Genomic DNA, 23,054 nt, shown 5'->3' with positions numbered 1-23,054 from the left:
TTGAATAAATCAGAGACAGTGACAGCAAATTAAAAGAAGTATATTTTATAGGGTAGCATCTCACCCTCACCATGGGATACCCCTTTCCTGTAGTTTTTAGGTAAACAGATTCCACTGGCACTTGGGGGATGAACAGAGATACAGAGTAGACATTAAAAGTTATTGTCTTCTTGTAGGGGCTGGGCAAGGGCAATAGGACTTGGAAATACATGTGAGTGGCACAGCTGTGGAGAGCTAGGAGAGGCTGAGAGGTAGTGAGAGAATAGATACAAAACTGATGATGCAGGAGAGAAGCAGCACACAGTAAAGACCAGATTTCATTACCTGCCCATAACTTCAAAATCAGTTTCCTAAAGCTCCTCCCAAGCTGTGGGACCAGAGGGTATATAGGGAAGCAACTTCTCCTTTGCCCTTGCCCTGCCTAACAGAGAAGCCTTAAGTCTACAGCAGAAGCTCTGGGGAAGACCTGGAGGAGGAGAACTTGGCATTACCATGATAAAGATCTTATAGTCTCAGTTCTCTGTAAAGACCCAATTTAATCTTTTACAAGGAAGAATTTTGATTTAAATTATGGAAGGTGTTCCCTATTTATGACATAGTTCTTACTGAGCTAACTTTGTCTCAACAACATTATATTTTCACAAAATCAGTTAATGGAATTTTTCAAGATATAATTGTATTAAGGAACAAACCAAATAACAAAATCCCTACCTGGTGGGTCCCTGCAAATATAACAGATGTACTGCTCTGGGATGCTGTCCTCCAGCAGCCCCATACAGACACTGTGCTGCCAGCACAGGCATTCTTCACACTGTTAGAAAACAAAAGGTATATGCAGCTACAGTCTTTGCTTTTTTGAAACAAACAAAAAATTATTCCCTTCCAAATAGCCAGTTTGAGTTCTACCACAATACGAGTTAAATTTATTCTTCATGTAGCAAAAACTAAACATGATTTAAGGTTAATTTCAGTTTTGAAACAGTTGTCTATTTGACAACTTTTCTTTGTGAAAGTTACTTAAGTGGTTTATGATCCGTTAGCTCAATTAAAAAGCAAATCTTTTTTTCCATCTAGATCACACCGATTCTCTGGAATTAGATCCTTAACTAGAGCTTTTCTTTTTAAAGTATCAATATACGTATTAAAAACAAAAAGCACGTATTCAGTTGCACACTGAAGTATTATCAGTGTAGTTGCTTTGATTAATTTGTGATTTCTTTCATGTGGCTATAATGTGGAAAGGATTCTTTTGAAGTATAAGACGAATTAGATAGCCCACTGAAGTCCTTTACACTTCTGAAATTCTACAAACTCCCATATTCACCTCATGAAGAGAAGAAAATCTGTGAAGCACCCTTCCATCTGCCAGTCAGTTCTTTATGTTTCCTGCTTTTCTATATTTATAATGAAAATGTAAAAACACAGATGTGGTTCAGTTCCTTTTGTAATATATAAACTCATTTGTCACTTCTCAAAGACATCATATTTAGAAGTTCAAATGTTTAATGTTGCTAGATGGTCTGAAAACTGTCATTCTGAGTACCTTCTGCTACCTTTTTTGGGGCTCCACTGTCATCACTTGAGGAAGTAGAAGGAGGCTTCGATGGCTTTATGGCCATTTTCTGTTTTTGCATGTTCTATGGGTCACCATGGCTAATGAATTCATCCCCTTACTGCTGGACTGGCAAAGGAAGAGTTCCAGGCAGGGCCCTTACTAATGAGCTACTGAAAAGCGCTGAGTCTGAGATCTGCTCTGAACTGGCCTAGCTTGGAGTGCTTGACACACCTTTGGTTGACTCTCTGATGCTGTCTTGGGCCTGAGGCTGAGCCTTCAATCAGCTCTGCGTGATCCTGTGCTAAGGTCTCTGAGCATTTTAGACCACGATCTCAGGCCATCCCTGTTCCACAGCTCCCACCTTGGCTACTTGTTTGTAGGTCAAATTTGTGATATCAGGCTAGAAAGATGACTCACTGTATTTTCTCTTTATTTCTCTTGGTGTTCTTTTTAGATCTCTGTTGGAGTAACTGTGGCAGGGGAGAGGGCTAAGCAAGCTGGGCTGTACTCCATCATCATGGCTAGTCTCTCCATACTTTGTTGTTTTTCACTATTTCCAGGTCATTATACAGTGATTCTAACTATAGCTCAAGTCTCCTTTGCTCCCAAAGGCAGCTAAATATCATAGCAAAGGAGGTGAACAAAATGATGACCATTTGAACCAAAGGTATGTCTTTCCTGTCTTTACTAAGTATGTTGGAAGGATCTTTCACTGAGCTCTGCCCAGTGAAGGATAAAACTATTTCACTCATCGCATATTAGTAATATGAGCAAGTAAACAAGAGAAAGATACTGCATAGAAACTTATCTGCTTTGCCAATCTTTGAAAAGTATGGAATCAATTTTAGTACCAGACTCACAGAAGAAATCAGAGGTGGAAGGGATTTCAAAGGCCACTCAGTTTAACCAATACCTTTAATTAAAAAAAAAATGTCCTCTGCCACAAAACTAACAAGTGATTATTCAGCCTTCACTTTAAAACCTCCAGCAAGGGCAAACACACTATCCTCCAAAGCAGCCCATCCCTCTTTTGGATAACTCATTGGTATGATTTTTCCCCTTTATATCAAGCCAGAATTTGATTTTTTTTCTACTTGCACCCCTTGCACAAAGTTCTGTTCTTTGGATTCAAGAATAACAAATCTAATCTTTCATCCACATGACAATCCTTCAAATATAGCTATCATGTTCCCACCAAGTCTTTATTCAATTTTCATATGGCATGATCTAGATGCCTTCCATTTCTCTGTCTTCTCTCCTTTTTATGCTTTCAATGTGCTTCCTAAAATGTGGCTTCCAGAGCCCTACACAATACTCAAGATCTGAACAGAGTACAGAAGGACTATCATCTAGTCCTGAAATTAGGCTTCTCTTAATGCAGCCTAGGACTACATTACATTGTTTGGCTGCCATATGATACTGTTGACTTATTTTGGCTTTGCAGTTCACTGAAACGGCCAGATCTTTTTCACCTGCTCTTTAGCCTTGCCTTATGTGTCTTGATTTGTGGGATCTATGTGTAAGATTTTATATTTATCTCTTTTTACTTCATCGTATTAAAATTCAATCAATATTCTATTCTACCAAGATCTTTCTAGGTCATGCCTCTATCATTCAACATGGTGGATATCCCTCCTACTTTATATCATCAAAAAACTTGATATGCCATCTATACCTGTTTCCAAGTCAAAGGCAAAATGTTCAACAGCATAGGCCCAAGTACAGATCTCTTAGCATTTCACAAGATACTTTTCCTCAAATTACACAGAACCACAAATGACTTTTCTTTGGATTTGGCCATTCAACCAGTTCTTGGTCCATGTAACTCTACTATATCACCTAGCCCACATCTCTTTATCTCATCCATAAAAAAAGCAGGAAGTTTTGTCAATTATTTTACTGAAACCAATCAACAAGGTAAACTATATCTTACAAAATTTCCTGATCTAAAAAGGAAATAAGGTCCATCAGGCATAATATGATTTTAATGAAGCCATACTGGTTCTCTGTGATCATCACTTCCTTGATGTTCCTTAACTATCCCTTTAATAATAGTATCACAGAATTTGGCCAGGAGGTCAAGGTTACTGGTCTAGAATTTGCAGATTTCATTCTTTTCACATTTTTAAACACCAGGTCATTGTTCTCTTCCAATCTGTTGTACCTCTCTAATTCTCCATGATATTTCAAAGATCACTGACAATAACTCAGCAATCTTATATGACAGGTCTATAAATACCTGAAGATACAATTCCTTTGGGTCTGGTAACTTGACCTCATCAAATGCAGCTAGACACTTTCTTATGATTGTGTTCTTGTCTTAGTTATGAATTCCCTATTAGTCATTTTTGTTCCATTCTTTCCAGTCGCAAAGATCATTCTCCTTTGCAGAGAAAACAGAAGCAAAATAAGCACTTAACATTTCCACCTAGCCTCTGGCTCATGATATTTATTATCATTCCATCCACCCTGAGCAGTCATCATATCCTTTCCCTGATCCTCCCCTTTTCCCCAAATTATATTTTTAAAAAGGCTTTTATGATGTCTTTAGCTGTAAGGTTCAGATCATTCTGTGCTTTAGCACTTCAAATATTTTTACAGGAATGGGCCATACTGCTATATTTATCTTCAGTGTTACCTTTCCTGAAGCCTTGTATTTAAAATGCTGACTAATAATTGACCTCTATACAGGACTTCAGAACTAGCAAACTGCATGTATATTATTTCAGTTGAACCTCACAGTAAGTGGGTATTAAAAAGCTCATTTTCAGATAAAGAAGTGTTTTTCAAAGAAGTTAAATGAACTCCTTGCCCATGGTCACATAGCTAGAAATTTTAGAGGCAGGATTTGAACTTAGGTCTTCTTGCCTTCAAGTTCAGCTCTATATTTGTTAGCCCATACCGTAGGACTGTGGTTATAAAATAAGGGACTTTTCTACTTACCTGATGGAATAAATTTCTCTGATTTCTATTGCTTTTCTTTTGTACGATAATGAATTTGAAATACATACACACACACACGTACATACATACATACACAAAATAGTAGTTAGCAAAAGGTAAGATAATACAATACACTTGTAAGCAAACATCTGAAGTAATATTCAGGATTGTAAGAAATATAAGCAACTGATTACCTGAATCATAAAGCCATTCTCCTCGTCCATTTCACAAATACACCTGACAATTTCATTAATGGCATCATCTTCATCTTGAGACTCTTCAAAATTGGTAGAATCAAAGTCCTGATTGTATTCATCACCACTCAGAAGCAAACTTTCAGTTGAAGAGTCATCCAAGAACTCTACATCTGACAAGTCTAAAAAATATAGAAAGTTTTATGATTATATTTTCCATTTTATAGAAGTGTTTTTTTTTCCAGGAACACCTAAATATTTCACAGAATAATGGTTTTGAGGGAATATGGAAGACTAGGAAGAAGACAATAAACTAATAAATATCTAACTACATAGATTACAATTAAGATTTGTTTTTCTTTACCATGGCTTCAGATACCAGAGTGACAGGACTGCTCCAAAATGACAATATATCTCTAAAGAGGACTAATTATGTTCAAAACAATAATGTAAAAGGAGAAGGTCCACTGCCTGGGGTTAATGGTATGAAAGTTGACAGAGAAAAAGCACAACTTAATTTTTTACTTCTTCCTTTTCCAGCAACAACAATGACTTTCAAACTGTTAACCACAGAATAAAGCTTACTAAGAAAAAAGTGAAACCTGAGATAGCTGAAATAAGGAGCACTAAACTGCCTTAAATCCATTAAAGTATTCGGAATTACTTCCCAGAATACTGACATAATTTACAGATGTAATCAAAGAACCTAAAAAGTAATTTCTTATGAATGTGAGAGGTATCAAAACAGGAAGTGAGCAAATGTTGCCATGATTGATTTTCCAAATTCCCTGTTCATTTTTAGAATGGATTATGATAGTTTCAACCCTTAGAGAGGGAAGTGGTACATACAGCAGAAGCCAGCATGGGTTTAATAAAAACCACTATCACTTTTTGTTAGGGTTATTAGACTGGCAGTCCTTTAAAGTTCTACTCTGATGTCTCATTGTGGAGGTGATCTAGGGTTTTCAAAAACAATGCTAGCAGAGCAAAGCTCTTATTAAGCCTCGTTAGAAAGGATTTGAGAATGAGCCTGGTGACAGACTGTTGGAGGACCAGCCTACCTATGATGAAAGAGTCTCATCACCAACTAAGCCACAAACAGATAAACTTTTCAGCAGCAACGTTCTTGAAAATCATGTACCAAGGCATAGAGGGGTAGGTGGAGGGGACAATCACACTAAAATAAACATGGGACCTTAAAGTTATTAAACTGTCAAATTAGGGAATGTTGTAAACATAGGGCATACAGAATTCAGCAAGGATTTTGACAAAACATCTCATGATTTATTTGTGGAAGAAAAAATAAAAAGAAAAATGTGAGTTGGATATCAGCCTCTAGCTGAACAACAACTTAAAGAATATTGAGTAATATACTAATAGAAACCTGGAAGAAAAGAAGGGAATCCCTAGTGTCATTCCATAGTACCCTTTGGTAAGCACACACCTGTTCAACATTTTTATTTATAGCCTGGAGACCTAGAAAATATCGATTTTAGTATGGCATGAGGCTGGAAGAGATAACTAACAAACTGGACAAAAGACTAAAGATTCAGAAAGGTTGCTCAGTCAACAAAGACCCCCAGTCTTTTTTCAAATAGAGTTCTATTAAGCTAAGTCTCTATTCTTGTGCAGTTCACTTAATAAAGCACATAGACCTTACAGGCATCCTTATAAATTTCATCAAGTTAGTTTCCTTCCAGTGCTTCAGTTTGTGACTCACAGTATCTGGCAGAGAGCAGGTGTTTAATAAATACTTTTTGATTAATGGACTGGCTACATGCTAAAGCAGCCAGCTAACAAAAAGGCCAATGCAATCAGGATATATTCACAAATGTACAATGTCTAGTACAACTGTTCCATAGTATATCGTGCCATCAGATCATATCTGGTTTGTTGTGTTCAGTTCTGTACTTCATAATTTTAAAGCAGAAATTAACAAACTGAAGCGTATCAAGAGGATGGTAATGGAATTCAAAACCTTGTCACAACAGGATCAAAGAAATAGGATTATTTACCCTAAAGAAGAAAACAACCAGGGGATAGGAACACATACTACATACACGCATGCACAGCATACATCATCATACTTTATACCTTTCACTTCTAATTTTCTGTATTACCTGGCCCAATCCTTAATTAAAGCATTAATTTTCTCTACATAAGAATGGACTCTTGGTTCCTGTGAAAGTGGAATCATACTTCAGTGTCTTTCCAGTGAGCAACGCCTGGATGTTAGAGAGAGGCAAATTTCAAGGGACTGTAGAGCTGGAAGGGGCCTTAGAGGCCACTGAGCCCAATCTCCTCATTTTGAAGATAAGTAAAAAGACAGAGTGGTTACATGATTTACTCAGGATCATACTGCTGGTGGCTGAAGTGGGGTACAAACCCAAGCTTTACTGACTCCAAATCAAATACAAATAAGAACTCTTTAACAATTAGAGTTATCTATAAAGAAAAATGTACTGACTAATACAGCACTGATGTCATATAGCACTGATTTCCCTGTTGCTAGAAGCATATAAAAGAGAATATTCCTAGACAGAACAGGATGTTAGTGTAAGGACCTTATAATGTTAGGTTTCTAAAAAAGTCATCAAAAAAACAAGCCACCCTATATCAAATTGCAGGTACTTTCTCTGGGCATGAAAGGAAAATTTCCCCTTCTTTCTTTTTATAAGGATTAGATCTGTTACTTCACTGAGGAACTCCCAGGTAAAGAAACTACCTCCATCAATGAAGGCTGGGATCCTCTCTGAAAGTTATAATCATAGCAAGTTGGCATGTGTCACAGGGGAACTTGAAACCAGTTCTTGATGGTTTCAAGACTGGCTCTCAACACACTACATCACACAACCTCTCATTGTTTATATATAACATAACAATTACTCTTTCCTTTTATCTTTCTGTGGAGTTTTACTTGCTTCCTTTCTATGATACAGTTTGACAAATTAGGATATATCCAAAGTAGAAAGAATATTCACATTCCACTATTAAAAAGATAAAACAGAAATTAATTTTAAGACTCCTAGCAGGTCAAACTAATCACCCAATCATGCTGCCAACATTTAAAATACATCATGACTCAGTTTTTCTTCATCTAAAATATTCTAAAAAGGTCATAATTTCCGTTTCCTTGCTCTTATTTTTTTTTTTACAATGTTTCATACTTGATTTTCAGGAAGCTGAATGTTGGTATACATTAAAAATATTAACACATGCTTTATTTTGTGCCTTTGTTGATCGTTTTACAAAAGAAGTATACTGAGACATTTGGAGAAAATAAAACTGGTGATAACTCACCAAGAATACTGAACTAATGGCAAATACATTTATAAAATTATACACTCAATAAAGTAAAGGCAATTTTTAAAACAACAGTGAAATGTCTTAACAGCACGATTGGTTTAAATTTCTGACAGAACTCCAGTAAATCCCAATTTGGTCAAGATAAATTTGGAATCGATAGAAGTAACTGTCATTTATGAAACTCTGTATGTAACAACTATCGTTGTTTAGAATTAAGAATGCAATTTTCTATAAAAACTCTATTATACATGCTGACACGGTTCCAAGGCTAACCCACAACAGTACCACACTAAGTATACTACAGAATCATCTGTTCCACCCTAGAACACATCTTCTCATACTTCTTTCCCTTCTATTGCTGGAAAAAGGACTCTCTCTGCTCCCTGCCAATGATCACAGCTCCTGTGGCCTGCTACAAGGGATAAAATTCTGGATTCTGGGGATTCTGGGGTGAGCAGAAAGGGACTGGTGATGATAAACAGAACTTCAGAAATGTAAGGTTTACATCAGCACTGCCATTGTGTTGAGAATAACCTGGGAACCATTTTTTTCTTTGGCAAAAATCTGTTTCTTTACACTTTGGTTTATGAGTAGAATAAGACAAAAACTCATGATTTTTTCCCTACATAGATGTGAAGCAATTCCTGAATATTGTCAAATAGCTAGGAAGAAAAAGTTCCCTTCTATACCCTACTACATTTTTGGTTTTTTTTCCACTCATCTATACAAAAGATGGCACAGTTGCATACAGATGCTTTTAACTCTGGTAACACAGAGGACTGAAGAAAGAATCATTGGAAAAACAAGAAAACCAAGTGTTTTCCCAGAGAAACTGTGAGGGTAGAAGTCCTCAGAGCAGAGGAAGGGGGCAGGGAAGATGGGAGTGACATGTACCAACACTTACATAAAAGTATTGGTAAAAGGGGTAATAAAGAAGAGATTATTTATCAGTCTTATGCCCTCAGTGGGGAGTGGTAGAACAGGCAAGGAAAGGGCTAGAACAACCATAGGCAGAGAAGGAAAAGCAAGAAGGGAAAAAAAAAAACACAGGGAAAAGAAAGGAAAGCGGTCACTCAACTGCTTGCATCACCGAGCCTCCCAGCTCGATATTACTATGTATCATTCTAGGTAAGGGATTGAAATACATTTGCTACAATTAAGTCAGAAGCTTCTTCTAGTTTATGTGCCCTTATCAGCTCCACTGGCCACCTGCCAAACATGCAGACTAAAACAGACCATGGTTAGGTTATGAATCATCACTGTATACAACACATATCCATTAAAACATTAAATAGAGGGTTACTAATATAAAGTTAATAGTGAATTAAGTTTGTATCTCACCCCCTCCCTTTAAAAACATTTGGGGCAACATAGTTCTCATAAAGGGTTGAAAGAATCAACAATCTTTAACATTTACTTGTGAATTAAAAATCAATATCAGGAAAATAAAATGAGACCTTCTAACTAAATTTTTTTGAAGTAATGTGGCATAGAGAAGAGTACTGAATTCAGAGTCGATTTCCTGCTGTCAGTGACAAGCTTTGTGACCTTAGGTGAGTCACAACCTTTCTGGGTCTAAGTTTCTTCACCAAAATGAGTTGGATCATATATCTAACATCCTTTCCAGATGTAAAATCTTGGATGCTATGAAATTACATAATATTGTTAATTCTACTAGATAAGTAAACTACTCCTTAGGTTGTAAAGTAGGCAAGAATTAAGCCCAACTTAGCTATTATCAGTTTGTACGTACCCCTCATGTACAGATTATATATATACACACACTCTAATGTCCCTGAAAGCCCCAACTTTCAAGGGTTATCATGGAAACTCTTCCTTTCTATCTCCAATATTTGAAACTTCTCTTCCATCTTCCTTTCCTTTCTATTCACCTTTTCCTTGACACCACAGATCCCTGTTACTAGGAACACCAATTCTGAAATTTGGTCTCACTTTACCCCAATGTCTGCCCAAGATGTTCCTATGGCAAAATTTATGGCAGCAAATGGTAAGATACCTCAAGGATCTTAAAAGCAGCATCCTCAGGCTCGATGGATTTCCTATTCCCCTTCCTACTAAGAGTATCCACTTCATTATTTGTGGACAATATGCCCAGGAGATGCATCAACTGTGGATAGTGCTTTTGTGCACTATCACATAAGTAAACCTTGTCTTTAACTCAAAGTCTCGGTGAAAAAAAAGAAAAAGGAAGACTTTTTAACTAGTCTGTTTTGCCATTATTGTTAGAAGTAAAAACATTTTATAAGACCTCAAAAGGTCCATATGCTTGCTTCAGGGACATAAGAGGAGAGAATGGCTGTAAGAATGTTCTGTGCCAAACTGAGCTAAGAAAGGATAGAAATGTTGGAAAATGCCTTGAATATATTAAGTGTTATAAATGTTTGTTAAACTGAATTGATCAGTAGAGGTAGTGGAACAGGAAGAAAGCAGGTCAACCCCTGAGGTTTTAAGAAGAAAAACATGTGCCAATACATCAGCATGCACTATGGAACATACCTGAAGATGTACACAGGGAGGATGCCTTGGTCCTTCCTCAGTTCATCACCACTAACTTCTGGAACTTCCAACCCTACTCTTACCTCTACAAGCCACTCCTAGAGAAGCAGAATGTAGTTCTGACCACATCACACTCCCTTATTCAATAAATTTACAGTAGCTCCCTATTGCCTCCAGGATCAAATATAAACTCTGTTTGACTTTTAAAGCCCTTTATAACTTAGATCCTTCCTATCTTTGTTGTCTTTTTACCTGTTACTCCCCTCCACATATTCTATGATCCAATGACACTGGCTTCCTTATTACTCCTTGAACAAGACACTGCATCTACAGACTTTGTGCATTTTCACATAGATGTCTTCCTCCTCATCTTTGCCTCCTGGCTTCCTTTAAGTCTCAGCTCTAAAATCCACCTTCCGCAAGAAGTCTTTCCCACTCCTTTTTATGTTAGTGCCTTTTCTCTGAGATCATCTGTAATTTATCCTGCATATATCTTACTTATACATAATTGTGTGCTTTGTCCCCTGTTATTAGACTGTGAGTTCCTTGAAAGCAGGGACTGTTTTACATTTTGTCTCCTTGGTACTTAGCATAAGGCCTGGCATATATACATAGTAGGCACTTAAAAAATACTTACTGACTTGATTTCTGGCCAGTACTGTAGTTCCTTTCCTCACAGAAACACTGTTACATATAATGGTTGGGTTGTTAGGTATGATTAATACAATGTTATCCTTCAGTTACAAAAAGGATTAAAATGGATTCTGTGGGTCAGCGAACCTAATCACTACATTTAATTCCATTTCCATTGAGAAATGTGATGAGTTCCTAACTACTAACTTAAACATGAAATTTTGCATTGTAATATATCTGTATATAGGTTCAAGACTGCCTGTATTCTAAATGACACTAAGTAGTCTGGAAGTTTTTAACACAACTACCTTATTCAAGGAAGCAATTTACTTGCTTATGAGGCATAATGATGGTAAGCTCATCAAAGAAGCATTAATTGAGTTTCCTGCATTTTATCTTAGCTGTTAAAAATATGATTTTGGGGGGTTCATTTAATAACAAATAAATAGTCTTCCAGGCCTTTTCAGGCCCTTAGGCCTGACCATTCAGGTGTACTAAATCATACCCTAATACCTAAAAGAATTAAATTAATTTTTAAAATCTCCAAAAATTCAGTACCCATGAAAGAATTTACTCATGCCACAAAATACGCCCCATATGAGATTATAGAAACATTTGATAATCTGCATTAACTATATTAATTTATATGATTTGGACAAGTTAAAATAACTACTCCTGTGTTTTCTGATTCCTTTCTTTTATTCATTTAACAAATATTTATTGAGCACCTGCTATGTACAAAGCACAGATTTTGGAATGATACATGGACTATGAAAGTACTATACTGTAAGAATAACTCCATCTATATGGCACTTTAAAGTTTGCAAAGTGCTTCACCTATATCATTTGATTCTGAAGTTAGGTGCTATAATAATTCCCATTTTATAGATGAGGAAACTGAGAAAGAGAGCAGTTAAATGACTATAGTAAATACTGAGGCAGGCCTTAAACTCAGCACTGACTACAAACCCAGCACTCTTTCTACTGTACCACCTAGCTGACAGATATATATTGACAAGTTGGAGCTACCTAGAAGAGGGTGATCAGAATGGTAAAGGGTTTTGAAACTATGTTATATCAAAGAACTGAAGGAACATGGAATGTTTGGCCTGCAGCAGAGACTACATAGAAGTAAAATGAAAGCTACCTTAAAATATATGAAGAGATTCAATGTGAATGAGATACCATTTTATTCTATGTGACACTAGAGGCCAGAACAAGGATCCACAGTAGACAGGTGAAGTGAGGCTGACTTCATTTTAGTGAAAGTTACAACTTCCCAACATTTGACACTGTTCTAAAGTAGTAAGTAGGAATCTCCCTAGCAATGCAGGCATTCAAGCAGAAGTTAGATGGACATTCTTGAGGCTGTCGTAGCAGGGATGCAAGATTTAGATATGGGTTAGGTTAGATTACAACCATGAGTTCAACTTTAGAGTCCCTCCTAACTTTTCTTCTCTCAATCTGAAATTCTGCTGTTTATTTTAGGCTTTCCTAACTCTTATTTTGTCTGATTTCATCACATGTGCATATCACGTCACAATATCAGCATCAATAGTTTTAGAATCCATAGTCAGGCTTCTATACAATTCATAACATCATCTAAAAAAATCTGTGGTTTTATCAGTGTGGGTACAACTTCTACTGACATGGATTAATACTCCTTCATACTTTATATTAGATTCACAATGAAATGCTCTGGCAAAAAAGAATTATCACCTGGACAATCTACTAGTGATGGGCCTTCTCTGAACTTAGCTAGGTTTGTCCTCAGACAACAGCCCATTTCCAGGTCAGAGTTGAAGGATTTATAGCGTGAAAGGATCTGTTAGACCTTAATCTATTTTGGAATCCAGAATCATAGCCATGCCAGGATGAGGTACTGGAATAAGACCTTAGTGGAGATTATTATATGCACTGTAAAATTTGAAAGCAAATTTTATTCCTATTAGTACAAATTAAATTATGCAGACAAAGATTCCTTTGCAAATCTTAAAGTACTTATATAAATGTGACCTATTAGTGTCATATAATCAGATCCTCACTTATTAAAGTATGTGCTTTATACAATAGGAACTCAGTAAATATTTTTAATTCGTTAAATAAACTATTATTTATTTTAGTCCCAATTCTACATATAGTAATTTTAAGCTTTAAAATAAAAAGCATCCTACAATTAAATGAACATACTTTCTCCACTAAGATCAACAGATAAAATAGCTCTTGGATATTGATATGACGTATTTTTCTCCGTGAACATGCTTCGCAGAGCCAGAGAACTCCCAGAGGACCGAGTGAGTGGAGAGGAGCACCTTTCCAAAAATTCTAGAGAACTGTCTTCATAGTCTGAATAGTCTGCAACATAAGACATCAAAAAATAATTTAATAAACTCTCAGGCAACCGAGAAGAGTCATCATAATGATGTTATGAAGTAGGTGCTCAAGTTATTATCACATAAAACAGAAATGTAATCATTTTGTAATTTTCCCTTATTATTGATGAGCAATTAGATCATCACTTACCAGATGATCTGACATGGAAACAGGGCTTCTGAAGCATTCTGTCCATAGATAATATTAACTTTAATAGGGATTCAAATTTCCCATCATCAGCGACTGCCTTTGAGCAAAGCAGACAAAGAGGACATGTGGCTCTGGATCACCTATATATTTACTCTAAAGAATGCTACCATTAATTTATCCATAATTTTGGGTTAGATCAGAGAGTACTCCAGTAAGATGAAGAAAATGGCCCCCATTAACTGTTTAGTACTCATGAAAGAAAGTTCTAATTTCTCTTGAAATTTTTGGTAATTAGGGTAAATGCTATTAGGGTAACTGACATGTTGGCTATGAACAAAGTCTCAAAAAAAAAAAGTGACCTGAGTTCTGAGAGGTACCTGTCCTAAAGGAACTCACATTTTAATTGGGGGAATAAATTTGCAAACAACTAGGTGCACAGAAGATATATACAGTGTAAATGGGGGGGGTGATATCAACAGGAAGGCATAAGCAGAGAAAATTTTTTTTTTGTATTATGTGGGATTTGACTTGTCTTGAAAGAAATCAAAGAATCCAGGAGGTAGAAGTGAGAAGAGAGAATATTTCACATATAGGGGACAATGAATGAAAAGGCATGGAGTTAGGGGAAGAAGTCTTGTGTGCTAAGAAGACCAGTGTTGCCAGATTGTACGGTGTGTGGAGGACAGTAAAGTGTAAGATATAAATAGAGTGAAGAGCTTTAAAAGACAAAGAGAGGATATTATATTTGATTTTAGGAATTAACAGGGAGCCACTGAAATCTATTGAGTAAGGGAGTAACAGTCTGCACTTTAAGAAGATTATTTTTAAAGCTAAGGAAAGGATAAAATGGAATGAAGACTTAAGACAGGGAAATCAACCAGCAGATTATTCTAACAGCCAAGGCATAAGGTAATATAACAGGGTAGTAGCTACTTGAGTGAAGAGATGATGTATACAAGAGATGCTGTAAAGGAAGAACACCTGGCAACTGACTGGATATGAGGTGGGAATCAGAAGTGGAGTGAAGATGACACCTACACTCAAGTCTGAGTGATCAGTAGGATGGTGGTATCCTCACTAGCAAGAGGGAAGTTTCAAAGAGGGGAGGGTTTCAGAAGAAAGATAATCAGTTCAGTTTTGGATATGTTGAATTTAAGATGTTAATAGGACATCCAGCTCAAGATGTCTAACAGATTGTTAGAGATGAAAATCTAAAAATAAACAGAGAGGTTACAACTAGATAAATAGATATGAGAATCATTTGCATAGCAACCCTAAATGAATTCATGGGAACTAATGAGATCACCAATTAAGACAGTGTATTGTGAAAATAAGAGGATCCAGGAGAGTTTCAGTGAGTATGACCTGGATGAAGATCCAGCAAAGGAGACTGAGAAGAAGCAGTGAGATAAGAGAATCAGGAATAAGCAGTACCAAGAAAACCTAGAAAGGAAAGAATCCTGGGGCAGCTCGGTGGCACAGCAGATAGAGCACTGTTCCTGGAGTCATGAGGACCTGAGTTCAATTTCGGCCTCAGACAAAATATTTGACACTTACTAGCTGTGTGATCCTGGGCAAATCACTTAACTCCAACTGCCTAAAAAAAAAAGGAAAGAGAATCTAGAAGAAAAGGGTGATCAACAATGTCAAAGACTACAGAGAGATCAGGAAGGATGAGGATGGAGAAAAGTTCATTAGATGTGGCAATTAAGAGATTACTGGTAACTTTGGAGAGATTAATTTCAGTTAAAGGATAAAGTTGGAAGTAAGAGTGCAGAGCATTTAGAAGTGAGAAGCATAGATTGGAGAGAGTCTTCTTAAGGAGTTTCAACAAAAAATGGAGAAAAGAAATAGGATAATTGCAAGTGGGATTAGTCAGAGCAAGTGAAGGATTTTTAAGAATGAAGGAAACAAGAGAGTTTACAGACAGTAAGGAAACAGCCAGTAGACAAGACAGATCAAAGATCAGCACGAGTGGGATGATACAGAGGACAATCTACTCCAGAAGATGGGAAAGAATGAGACAAAAGGTGCACATAATGAAGCTTTCCTCTACAAGAAGGGTCACTACTTCATGTGAGAAGGTTGAAGAAGGAAAAATTGTGGGAAGAAATCCAAATTATCTGATATGAAGAGCAGGGAAGAAGAGGGAACTCTCAGCAAATGGCTGCAATATTTTTGGTGAAGTACAAGGCAAGTTCCGCAGCTGAAAGGGTGAAGGGAGGTGGCCAGGGAATGCCATGGAAGACTTGAGAAGGGATGAAAAAATTTGGAAAAGCTGCTGTGGAGAGTGGGATGGTGAATTGGAGGTATAAAAAGACCACCTTGCTGCAGTGAGGGGGCAACTAGGTGGCGCCAGAGTGCACAGAGTACGGGTCTGGAGCCAGGAAGACTCATCTTCCTGAATTCAAATCTGGCCTCAGACACTTACTAGCTGCATGACCCTGGGCAAGTAACTTACCCCTGTTTGCCTCAATGTCTCATCTGTAAAATGAGCTGGAGAAGGAAATGGCAAACCACTCCAGGATCTTTGCCAAGAAAACTCCAAATGAGGTCATGAAAAGTCAGACACAACTAAAAACAACAATGAAGCTGTAGTGAGCCCAGCTGAAATTATGCAACATAAATTTGAAATGGAACAAGTCAACATGGTTTTATGATTTTTCTTCAGCTCCAATCAGCAGTACCTAAGTAGAAGTAAAAGCTGATGGTAGGAATAATACAAGCTTGTAGCTTGGCAAGGCATGAAGACAGTGTAGAGTTGAACTGGTTCAACAAGAGGTCAAAATGAGGAAGGGAGGAGTATGTGTCTGAGATGCTCATGGGGCAACCAGATGGAGCTATCCAGCAAGCAGCTAGCAATGTTGGACTGGAATTCATGAGAAATGACAGCTAAATATACAATTTTGGAATCATCTACAGAAATTAATATGGGAACTAATGAGATTACAAAGGGAGAAAATGAAATGAAAGAAAATTAGATATTCCAGGAAGAAGCAACATGGTGTAGTAGAAAGAGTATTGGACTTGGGAGTCAGGAAGATCTGGGTTCAAATTCCAGCTCAGAGACATGCTAACTGTGTGACCGTAGGAAAATCATCTAACTTTTTTGTGCCTCAATTTCCTCAACTGTAAAATAAATGGGGGTGGACTTGATGGCCTCTAAAGTCCTTTATAGCTTTTAGTCTATGATCCCACAGTCCTATGACAAATCCTTGGAAGATTTCCATAGCTAGGGATTGGGAGATAGATTCAGCAAAGAAGACTGGCATGTTATCAGACAAAAAGGATGACAACCAAGAAAAAGAAGTATCAGGGATGATAAGGAAAGTGGTAACATTTAGGATCTCTCCCACCATCCGCTGCCTCGAATCCTACTCACATTTTGCTGAACAAACGGATAATCATGCAATCATTTTGACTAGGTCCACTACAAATTTATGTTACAAAATGTCAGCTGGGCCCTCAATTGCTGCTAGGCAATCCTTTTATACCTCCCTAATTAACTCACTATCCCACTCACCCCACTGACACTTCCAAATCTTTTTATCCCTCTTCAAACCTTCCATGCCAATGCTTCATCCACCTCCACTATCTCAACTGATAATTTTGCCTTTTATTTCACTGAAAAAATTCACATAAGGCTCTCTCCTCTCCCCTCCTCCTCATCACTCGCTGCATCTCATCCCATAGCTCTCCTGCCTTTTGTGGCTAAACTTGAGAAGGATATCTACAACTGGTGCCTCGTTTCCTTCTTATTTTCTTCTTAATTCTCTACAGTTTGGCTTATGACCTCATCATTCAACCAAAACTTCTCCCTGCAAAGACCAATGATCCCTTAATTGCCAATCTAGCAGGTTTTTTTTTTCTCAATCCTCATCCTTCTTGACCTCTCTGTAGCCTCTGACATGGTTGGTCTTCTCCTTCCTGATACTCTCTTTTCTTTAGGTTTTCAGGACACTATTCTCTTTCCTAGTTTTTCCCTTATCTATCTTCCCACTACTTTTCAATGTCCTTTGCTGCATCTTCATCCAGATTATAACCAGCAACTGTGAGTATCCCAAAGGACTCTGTCCTGGGTCCTTTTCTCTTCTCACTCTCTTCTATTACACTCTGTAATCTCATCAGCTCCCAATAGACTCAATTATCATCTCTATGCTGATGTTTCTAAATCTACTTATCCAGTCCTAATCTCTTTGCTGACCTCCAGTCTGGTTATCTCCAACTGCCTTTTAGACATCTCAACCTAAATGTCCTACAGAAATCTTAAATTCAATGTCTAAAATTGAACTCATTATCTTTCTCACCAAACCTTCCTTCCCTTCTATACTTGCTTACCACTATCAAAAATATCCTCCCAGTCCCCAGGCTTGCAACCTAGGTGCCTCCTCAACTTTTGTCTCTTAATCCTCATACCCAATCTTTTGTTGAGGGCTGTTATTTTAACTTATCCCTCACACATGACCCTCTTCTTCTCTGATACTGCCATCCCACACTAGACTATTGTAATAGCCTGCTGGTGGGTCTGCCAACCATAAGTCTCTCCCCACTCCAGTCCAATCTCCACTCAGTTGTCAAAGCGATTTTCTTAAAGCACCCCCACCCAATCAGTAAACTCCCAGTGGCTCCCTATGACCTCACCCTCTGGTTGACATTCAAAGCCTTTTATAACATTTTCCCTGCATCCTCCCATCTTCCCAGGCTTCTTACATCTTACACAACCATTTTCCCCCAAGTACTCTTCTACTGACACTAGTATCTCTCTTACAGTGACACTAGCCTCCTTGCTGTTCTTCAAACAAGACAATCCTTCTCCTGACTTTCAGTAATTCAACTGGCTGTACCCAGTGCCTGGAATGCTCTGCCTCCTCAGCTCCACCTCCTGGTTCCCTGCATTTCCTTCAAGTCGCAGTTAAAATCCTGCTTTCTACAGAAATCCTTTCCTAATTGCTTTTAATTCTTTCCCATTTATCCTGTATATGAAGCTTTTTTTTGTACATAGGTATTTACATGCTGTCTCCCCCATTAGATTGTGAGTTCCTCAAGGGCAGAGACGGTCTTTTTATCTTTCTTTGTATCCACAGCATTTAGAACAATATCCAGCACATAGCTGTCATTTAATAAATATGATTGGGAAAGAGATTTGTGGTGTCAAATGGTGTAGGGAAATGAAGACTGAGAAAATCTCATTGAATTTAGCATTTAAGAATTCAATAATAACTTTTAAGAAAGCAATTTCTATAGAATGGAAGAGTCAAAAGCCAAATTTCAAGAGACAAATCAAGCAGTCAATTAATCAGTAAAGAAGTATTTATTAAGTGCCTACTACATCCCCAGCACTCCTGATATATACTGAGGATGCAAGTGTAAAGAATAAAACAAACCCTATTAGCACTGAGATTAGATTTTAATGGGACAGTTAATTACATATAAAAATGTATTAACAGCCCAAATGTAAAGTTAATAAATATATGTATATACATAAAGTAGTTAAATACAAAGTATTTTGGGAGGGATGGCATGAGAAGTTGGGGGTAGGACAGGAAAGACAGGAGATGGTGCCTAAGCTATATATGAAAGCTGTGTCCAAAGACTGTAACAGTGGAGGGCTCCCTTGAGAAAAAGCCCAAAGATGGTCAGAAAGCACAAGGTTCGGAACTTTGGAAGTGACCATCAACTGTGGAGGTGCAAACCAGTATAGTGCTGCAGTGATCAGACCAGGAAAGCTCAGGTCCATGGACTCTGAGGTCCCTAACATTAAGTCCTTAAGATCTAGAACTCTGAATCTCAAAGATCGAAGGAAGACCAGAAATGTGAGAGGAACCTGGAAAGGTAAATTTGTTAACTGAAAGGAGCTGTGTGATGATGCAGTATTAACATTCTAGAATAGGGAGAAGAAACAAAAAAGTGTCACTTTAACATTTTAATATCTTTCAAGGGTATTGAGGAATTTAAATAAGAAAAACAGAGGTCCTGAGGGTGGAGTAGTTTTGTTCTGAGAATTTCTAAGAGGGTAAATTGCTAAGAGGGAAAAGAGAAGGGGGAATACAAGTAATATACTAATACAAAAAGGAGGAAGAAGGGAGCAGAACTTGATTTCTTATAATTGTATGAAAAGTATACAGAAGAGGTATAGATCCAAGATGGTGGAGTAAAAACAGTGACTTGCTTGAGCTCTCTTCCAAACCCCTCCAAACACCTGTAAAAAATGGCTCTAAACAAATTCTAAAGCAGCAGAACCCACAAAAAGACAGAGTGAAACAAATTTCCAGCCCAAGACAATTGGATGGTTGATTGGAAAGGTATATCGTGTCGGGCAGGGAGATGAACATAGTTTGGCTTGGGCACGTGGGCAAAACAGACCTCAGCAAACCTGGTACAGGCCTCAGAGGACCGAATCACAGGCAGCTGTGGCAGTTTCCAGACTTCTCAACCCACAAACACCACACAACTTAGAAGGTCAGCAGGAAAAGTATGTGTCTATGGTGAGAGAGAAGCTTGCGGTCCAAGGCCCGGCTCCAGAGTGCGGCCCCGGGGCAGTGGCCGCCTCCTGAGATTCCAGCCCACAGACTGAGGTGGAATCTAGTGGCTGATCAGAGGGGGATTGGAGGAATCTCTTTGCTGGTGCTGAGGCAGGATTCTCTTGCTTTGCCCGTGCTTGGATCTGGGTCACAGTTCTGGGTAGTGGTCCTGGGGTGAGAAGGAGTGCTGGCATGGTGGAGCTTGTAGTGGTGGTGGAGAGGAAATCCTCCTCACAGTTCCAAGGCAGAAAAGAGTGCTTGTGGTCACTCATAGACCAGAGCACAGGCCAGGAAAGGAGTAAACATCTCGCCTTTGATCATGCCACCTTGGGAGAACTGAAAATTTACAGGTCCCTAGAAGTATTTCCGAAAACAGCTGCACAAAACCCCCAAAGCTTGAGCCAGTACATTCGCCATACTGGAAGCAGAGCCCTACCTTAACAAAGAGTTTAAAACTCAAGTAATTGGCTGGGATCATAAACAAACCTCACAAAAAAAGTCAGACCATAGAATCTTTCTTTGGTGACAAAGAAGATCAAAACATACAACTAGAAAAAGACAACAAAGTCAAAGCTCCTACATCCAAAGCCTCCAAGAAAAATATGAATTGGTCCCACGCCATGGAAGAGCTCAAAAAGAATTTTGAGAAGCAAGTAAGAGAAGCAGAGGAAACAGAGTGATGCAAGAAAATCATGAAAAACAAGTCAACAGCTTGCTAAAGGTGACCCAAAAAAATACTAAAGAAAATAACACCTCAAAAAATAGCCTAACTCAAATGGCAGAAGAGGTCCAAAAAGCCAATGAGAAGAATGCCTTCAAAAGCAAAATTGGCCAAATGGAAAAGGAAGTCCAAAAGCTTACTGAAGAAAATACTTCCTTAAAAATTAGAATGGAGCAATTGGAAGCTAGTGACTTTATGAGAAATCAAGACACTGTAAAACAAATCCAAAAGAATGAAAAAAACAGAAAACTATGTGAAATATTTTCCAATGTGAAATATCTCATTGGAAAAATAACTGACCTGGAAAATAGATCCAGGAGAGATAATTTAAAAATTATTGGACTATCTGAAAGCCATGACCAAAAAAAGAGCCGAGATATCATCTTTCAAGAAATTATTGGGGCAGTTAGGAGGTGCAGTGGATACAGCACCAGCCATGCAGTCAGGAAGACCTGAGTTCAAATCCAGCCTCGGACCAAACACTTGACACTTACCAGCTGTGTGACCCTGGGCAAGTCACTTAACCCCAATTGCCTAAAAATAAAAAAAAAATAAAATAAAATAAAAAAAGAAATTATCAAGGAAAACTGCTCTGATATTTTAGAACCAGAGGGCAAAACACAAATGGAAAGAATCCACCAATCACCTCTTGAAAGAGATCCCCAAAGAAAAACTCCTAGGAATATTGCAGCCAAATTTCAGAGTTCCCAGGTCAAGGAAAAAATACTGCAAGCAGCCAGAAACAATTTAAGTATTGCGGAAACACATCAGGATAACACAAGATTTTCACATTAAGGGACCAAAGGGCTTGAAATATAATACTCTGGAGGGCAAAGGAGATAGGATTACAACCAAGAATCACCTACCCTGCAAAACTGGGTATATTCTTTCAGAGGAAAAAAATGGACATTCAGTGAAATAGAGGCCTTTCAAGCATTCTTGATTAAAAGACCAGAGCTGAATAGAAAATTTGACTTTCAAATACAAGACTCAAGTGTAACATGAAGAGGTAAACAGGAAAGAGAAATCATAAGAGACTTATTAAGGTTAAACTGTTTACATTCCTGCATGGAAATATGATATTTGTAACTCATGTGACCTTTGTCAGTATTAGGGTAGCTGGAGGGAAAAAATTACATGTATGTATGTATAGATAAATAGATAGATAGATAGAGGGCACAGGGTGAGTTAAAGATGAAGGGGTGATATCTGGAAAATAAAATTAAGGGGTGAGAGAGGATTATATTGAGAGAAGGAGAAAGGGAGACGTAGAATGGAGTAAATTATCTCATATAAAACAGACAAGAAAAGGCTTTTACAGTAGAGGGGAAACAGGGGAAAGTGAGAGGGAATGAGTGAATCTTATTCTCATTGGATTTGACTTAAGGAGGGAATAACATACACACTCAATTGGGGAACAAATGACGCCTAAGTGTATGCTCTGAGGCATTGCAATTAAATATATGCAAAAAGCTTCCGGAATGGAAGCAGAAACTGTACAGAGAAGATAACTCACAGTTTTGTTAACTTGTGATAAATTAAAATTAACTAGAAATTTTACATAAACTCAAGAAAGTTTTAAAAAATAAAGTTAAATTATGGTTATGACCTGGAAAAAAAAATTGTACAGAAATCTGAACTAAAAAGTGGAGGCAAGTGGGCATCATCTGAAATGGGACAAAGAAGAGTTGAACACACTCAGAATTTGGTGTAGAAATGTGTCACATTCAACAAGAAACTAGAAAAGCAGAGTTAAAAAGGAGGATAATACCAGGGAGAGCATAGTCAGTCAATAGTAAGTGAATAAGCATTTTCTTAAGCACCTTCCATGTGAAAAGGCATTGCATAGCAAGCAGAACAAACCTCCTGATCCTTACTCCCCCTTAGACAACTGGACAATGGCTAAACAAATTGTGGTATGTGGATGACATGGATTACTGTTGCATAACAAGAAGTAATGAAAAAGATTCTTTCAGAGAACCCTGGGTAGTATGGACTGATACAAAAGGAAGTGAGCAAAAGCAGGAAAACAGTTTATACAAGGGCAGTAACATTATCAAGAACAACTCTGACAAACTTAAGAACACCACTACCACTACTACTACTACTACTACTACTACCACTACTACCACTACCACTAT

General features: G+C 37.8%; 1 protein-coding gene across 3 annotated transcripts in view; it reads right to left on the bottom strand.

The window, feature by feature from the left end:
• The window catches only part of PHF20L1 (PHD finger protein 20 like 1), a 124,801-nt gene that overhangs the window by 18,682 nt on the left and 83,065 nt on the right, over window positions 1-23,054 (bottom strand). For all 3 annotated transcript variants that reach the window (XM_027845493.1, XM_027845495.1, XM_027845494.1), the window contains 3 exons: window positions 13,339-13,503; window positions 4,693-4,874; window positions 712-811 (listed from right to left, as the gene is read on the bottom strand). In XM_027845493.1, the coding sequence (XP_027701294.1) occupies window positions 712-811; window positions 4,693-4,874; window positions 13,339-13,503 (447 nt within the window). The remainder of the gene's footprint in view (window positions 1-711; window positions 812-4,692; window positions 4,875-13,338; window positions 13,504-23,054) is intronic.

The sequence above is a fragment of the Vombatus ursinus genome, unplaced genomic scaffold, assembly GCF_900497805.2.
Source record: "Vombatus ursinus unplaced genomic scaffold, bare-nosed wombat genome assembly UNPS02014973.1, whole genome shotgun sequence".
NCBI lineage: Eukaryota > Metazoa > Chordata > Mammalia > Diprotodontia > Vombatidae > Vombatus > Vombatus ursinus.
The sequence above is the reverse complement of the archived record's forward strand: the minus strand, read 5'-3'. Positions and strand labels throughout refer to the sequence as shown.